General features: G+C 36.2%; 1 protein-coding gene across 2 annotated transcripts in view; it reads left to right on the plus strand.

The window, feature by feature from the left end:
* The window catches only part of BUB1B (BUB1 mitotic checkpoint serine/threonine kinase B), a 26,936-nt gene extending 22,283 nt beyond the window's left edge, over positions 1-4,653 (plus strand). For both annotated transcript variants that reach the window (XM_087875584.1, XM_034417879.2), the window contains exon 23: positions 4,070-4,653. In XM_087875584.1, coding sequence (XP_087731710.1) covers positions 4,070-4,253 — 184 coding nt within the window. In that variant the 3' untranslated portion in view covers positions 4,254-4,653. The remainder of the gene's footprint in view (positions 1-4,069) is intronic.
* Positions 4,654-6,000: the final 1,347 nt, after the last annotated feature.

Raw genomic sequence — 6,000 nt, forward strand, 5'->3', positions numbered from 1 at the left:
GGCAGTATAGCCTCAGTTGCTCAAAGGCTGAGTAAATTTATTGATGCAGACTGCTTCTTATCTCTTTAAAATCAATGTATTCTACTGTTTAGTAAACAGTATACTGGTTAAACTGTTAAATTTGAAACAAAGTTCATGCCCCCCATACAACCATGGAGCTCATGGAGTGACTGGCAAGATAAATTCTCTTAAATTACAAAGAATGCTCCCTGATTTGAAGGCTTGAAATTCAATTTGCTATATCACTTCTTTCTTTAGCACATGCAATAATTAAAAGGTATGAAATGAGAATTCAGCATTTTACAATATAGAGAGTTTTGTTTATTCTTCGGTCACTTGATCTTTGTTAATATAAGTAATTAATATTTGATGCTGTTTCCAAGTTTAGGAGTAGATTAGTGGCTACTATCCCACAATAGTCTTTTTCTACTATATTTCCAACTGCTTTTCTTAAATTATGTTATCTTCCCTTCCATGCATTACTTGGGCCAGATCCCTTATCAATTCAACACACATACTTTTTATCTCTAATCTGTGAGTTTATCTATATAGTATGGCTTTAATTGGGGAAAATGAATGCCTAGATCATTCAAGAAACTAGAGCTAGTAATAGCATGGGTAAGTTTAATGAGATGAAAAACAGATGAAAGCCCATGCTACTCAGTAGGTAATTTAATGTGCAAGAATGTAGAAGAACAATTGATTCATTTTTACAGCACTAACTTACCAACATACGTGTAACATTTGTGTTGACATTTAGTATCATTTTATAACAGAGAGAAAATGTTAAAACTAAACTAAAAACTAAACTTTTTAAAAATGTTCACAGAACTACCAGTAATATATGGGCTATTTTTTAAATGATGTCTGTGAGAACTGTAATTTGAAGCAACTGCTTTTCCCACTTACAAATGTCCTGCTGAAGCTCTTAACCTTGAGGACGATGAGTGTGAATATGTATCTTTCCAGGACACTTGATCTCTGGAGAGAAAACTGATCATAACAAGTGGATGAGGATGGAGAGCAACAAAAATAGTGCAGATGGTTTAGAAAGGTGAATTGCAAACAGATTTGATCTTGAGGTTTATGGTGGATAAATAGGAGAGCTTGTGGTAATGGAAATCACTGGATTTAATTGTAAAGTGGCCAGACTATTTTTGAGCAATTTGCTGTTATCTAACACAGGGGTCCCCAACTCCCGGGCCAGGGCCCACTACCAGGCCTTGAGCCATTTGGAACTGGGCTGCAGAAGTGACGGGCAAGCACACACATGCATCCCCACTTGCATGAAAAACAGGCAAGCATATGTGCACATTCTCCATTTGCTCAAGCAACAGGTGTGTGTCCTCTCCACTCAAATGGAGCTGCACATGCACACACTTGCTCACTGCTCACACGAAACCATCCCTTTACACACACGTGCACACACACACACCCCTCTGGTCCACAAAGCTGGAGAGGTTGCGGAACTCTGATCTAACACATTTTATGGAGTAATGTAAGTATATTACTTAGAAAAGGTATTGCTTGACTGACTGACTGACTGACTGACTGATTTAATCATTACAATTGGTCTGAATTCTACTTGCCTTTTTATCACACATTGGGATTCAGAATAGTTTCATGAAATCTGGGGTATCTGTATATTATATAGCTCTTACTTGGTTGATTTAAGCCACTGTGAGATGTACCAAGAGCTTTGCTACTGAACTCTTTCTGATCTGCAGTGTATTAAATTGTCCATTTATATACTTATTTGCCTTTAACTTTAGAGTACTTATTTTTATCACCTATACAATCAAGGGAATGTATAAACTCTTATTTCCTATAGGTTTCTTTCTTAGAGTTATGCGTCATCATAACAATTCATATTTGATAAATTAAGTTACCCAGTTTTAATGTAGATGAATTTATCTGTTGCATTCTTAAAAAAAGGTTGCCTTTTTATAGCATTTCCTTTTAGGAGTGAGCTTTAAATAGATGAATATGCATCAACAGCTTCATTGAGCTGACTAATGAAATGCATATGATGAGTTTTCAAGCAGATATAAGCAGGATACTTGTAGTGATCAGACTGTTCAGAATATCTACTGAAATATTTGTATGTGTGCAGGAGCTCCTTATTCCTGTCCCTAAATTGATGCTTATATTTCACAGATGAGAAAAAAATCAGCTAGATAAATTTAACTAAAATGTTCCCAGTGATGCCCTCTTTTCTGTCTAGGCACATTAGTTCACTAAAATTCATATAATAAACTTATTTGCATTATGTTACATTACATGTGGGTTTGCAGTTTGAATTACCATGGTTTTTGTTTCAATATGAATTATTCTGGTCCTTCAATGAAAAGGGTTCTTTGACCTGATGGGGGGAAAATTCAAAACCTAACTCTGTTTAAATTGAGAAATAGTTTTGCTATTTTACAATTCATCCTCCTGAATGCTCCATAGTCTCTTGAGGTTAACAATCTGTTTGATAGTTTAAATCAAGAATTTTGGGAAGCAAAGAACAGGTTGGTGAGAAAGAAATAGGTGTTTCTATCCTTTCTCTAATCCATTTTATTTCTGTATTCTGTATATTACAAAATAAGGGTATTCAATTCCTTACTGGCAACTTGTTTGCAGAAAATAACTTCAAACAGTTACTTATAATAAAAAAGATATTTTTATTATATGACTTACGGAATTTCCATGCTGACCAAATAGAAGAGAACTGCTCTTTCTTTCAGCAGGCACAGACATGCAATATGGCATTTTTGAGGCAATGTTTAATGTGTGTACAATTGTGTTTTGTATTACTCACTCCCCTTTCCAAAACTACTCAGTAGAAACAAAATACAGTACACAATCTTCATTTTAGGGAGGAAAATGGTTTATTTTAGGAAGGTGCACTGCATCAGTGTTTATTCTTGAAGCTGTTTATCTGTATCAAAACCTTCCCTTTGAATAAACACATGCAGTGAAATAATGTAAAACTAAAATAAATGGCAAAAGTATATTTTTTAAAACTCTAGTTATAGTATTGTAGTTTTAGACAATTAGACCATTTGTTATGAAATATATGCAGAGCTTTAACTGTGTTTCTGAATTGCGATATGTTTATCTAATATTTTAAATTTTGTATTTCACTTTGAAATGAACAAACTTTTTGGAAATCATGAAATTCTACAGTTGTATAACAATTATATTAAGTCTAAATTTTGTGCTCTGAATCCAATTCATTCTTAGAAATATACTGTACTTTTCGGAGTATAAGACGCACCTTTCCCCCCCCCCCAAAGAGGGTGGAAATGTTGGTGCGTCTTATATACCGAATACAGCCATTTTTTGCCTCCTGAAGCCCCGCCCTGTGGGTCCTGCTTTTGCGAAAAATGCGCCCATTTTTCGCAAAAAAAGAGTGCTCCTATGAACTGAGGAGGGCAAAAATGCCCCCATTTTTGTGAAAAACAGGCCCGTTTTTGACCTCCCAAACCCCCCACGCATCACGTTTTTGCCCTCCCCAGCCCCCAGGAGTACACTGCAAGCCTCCCAAACCTTCTGTGCGCCCTGTTTTTCACCCATTTTTCACAAAAACAGCGTTTTTGCCCTCCCCAGCCACCAGGACCACACTGCAAGCCTCCCAAACCCTCTGCACACCCTGTTTTTGTGAAAAATGGGACACGCAAAGGTTTTGGGAGGCCTGCAGAGTGCTCCAGGGGGCCGGGGTGGGCAAAAACCTTTTTTTCTTGCTTACCTCTTCGAAATCTTGGTGCGTCTTATACACCGGTGCGTCTTATAGTCTGAAAAATACGGTACTTCTTGTGCCAGCTTTTAATTTTTCTTTCTTAATGAGTAGAAGGCATAAAATCCACAAATATAATGATTTCAGTGCTTTCAAAGATCCTTTATATTTCATCGTATTTAGCAACCTCATAGGTCTTAACAATATTTATGAAATTAATAAAGCATTTACATCTAGATGAGAACTTTATGGCTGCATCGAGGACAACTGAGAAAGTACAAATTTATACAAGAATCTGGAAGTGGCGGTATGCAGAATATTCTCAAGCGCTTTTTTCTTCTTGTTTAGGTCCACCGATGGTGATTTGTGGAATACATTCTTCGACAAAATTCTGAATGCAAACGGGAAATCTACTGTGCTGCTTCTGCAAGATCTCAGAGAAGAGCTGAGCAGTTCCTTTGATAGTTCTTTCCCCAAACACCTTTGTGATTTCATACAAAGCTGGAAGACTTCACTCGTGTTGGAGACATGATTCTGACATAGAGAAAATGCCCCTTTTAATATTTCCCTACTTTTCTACTTCCCTCTATACCACCTAAGGCAAATGAAAGCTGAAGCTTGATCTTAGTCCTGCTAGATGTGCAAACAATAGGAACATTTTTCACAATTATTTACTCATAGGTTGTCAAATGAAGCTTAGCTGATGCCTTAAGAATCTGTACAGTTGCTATCCATTGGCAATATTCTATGCTTGCTTCTCTATAAATTTCCAGAATTGACTGCTTTGTAGTATCTTAACTTTTTCATCCTTAAACTGTTGTAAATCCCTTACTTGTTTGTCTTCTTTCTGTGTAACCACTGTTCAGTAAAACTGTTTTGTTGCCACCATGAAAATTTCAAGAATTATTGGATGAATAAAAATGTTGACACTATTTCTAGTTTTTGCAGCTATTTGGATTGCTAGGTTCTTTAAACAAAGCTTGGTATCTGAACATGTTCGGAAACTGTGTACCAAAAAAATCCTGCAAGAGGCAAAATGCCAGCTCTGATGTGATGTTAGTTACATAATTGGCATTTCCCTACTTTTAGTGGAAGGGGAAGGCGAAATTATTCTTTTGCGTCTGCATTACTACTGCCCCCACTTCTGCCGCCTATGGCTGCTATTTGGATCATGAAAAAAATTCTACTTTGGGCGGCAGTGTTTAGGTCAGTAGCAGCATTAGATCATTGATTGCCGTGGATATTTTCCTCAAATATTAATAAATTCACCTGGCATTCTAAATTGTGTATATTTGTACAGGTCATTTTGTATGTATAAAATGATAGGATATATTTCTACATTTGACCATAGATGGAAACTGCAATCTGCTAGTAGAGAACATGCCAATCTTATGTAGTAATGCTGCCAACACTTATTCTGCAGCAGCTTAATCTCTCCTGTGGTAATTGCTCTAGAAGATTGATTGGATCTCATCCCTGGATATTTTTCACTGAAATTTAGTTAATAACAATGAACTAAATTGATGGCAAAGGCCCAGTTTTCCCTTTCATAGTAGTAAATGACCCTATGGTAATGACTGGTCCCAGTGCATATTATAATAATACTTCCCAGTGGTGCAGATTATTTCTTTTCTTATAACTTGACAATCTTTTTAAAATTATCTTTGCATTTTCTGATTCTTGTTTTTTAAAGCATTTTTTTGTTTTAGCACAGATCTCATCAAACTTGGTAGAGTGTCCACATAGACATGTGGATGTAGAAGAATGTGTTCAATATTGTACATTTGGTCTTTCAAAATATTTGACAAAGGCCTATCCTTTTATGGATTGCTAATTGGTTAAAGGAAAAATGTAAATATATACTGGCTGTTTTCTTACTGGAGGGAAGTAGAAAATGGAGTCCTTGAAATTCTGTATAGAATATATAAACTGCTTCTTAACCAGTTGATAGTTACCTTGACTTAGGACAGGGGTCTGCAACCCATGGCTCTGGAGTCACGTGTAACTCTTTCATCCCTCTGCTGCAGCTCCCTGTCGCTCAAAATATGCATCACACCTGCCAATGTGAGACACCTGCTGGCATGCGATTTATTGAGGTTTTTGACCCATCTTTTTTTTTTTTTTTCGGAGTTCAAAATGTTTTTTGAACTTTTTGGACTTTTTGGTTGCAAGCAGAAACCAAAATTTGTTTTCTCTGTAGCAGTTCATGGATTTCATCAATGCAACACACTATAGTTTTTTTATACATAGCATAAAGGTAAAAAAACGATATATGCAGC

This window comes from Pantherophis guttatus, chromosome 1, assembly GCF_059756535.1.
Source record: "Pantherophis guttatus breed Tessera chromosome 1, ASM5975653v1, whole genome shotgun sequence".
Taxonomy (NCBI): Eukaryota; Metazoa; Chordata; class Lepidosauria; order Squamata; family Colubridae; genus Pantherophis; species Pantherophis guttatus.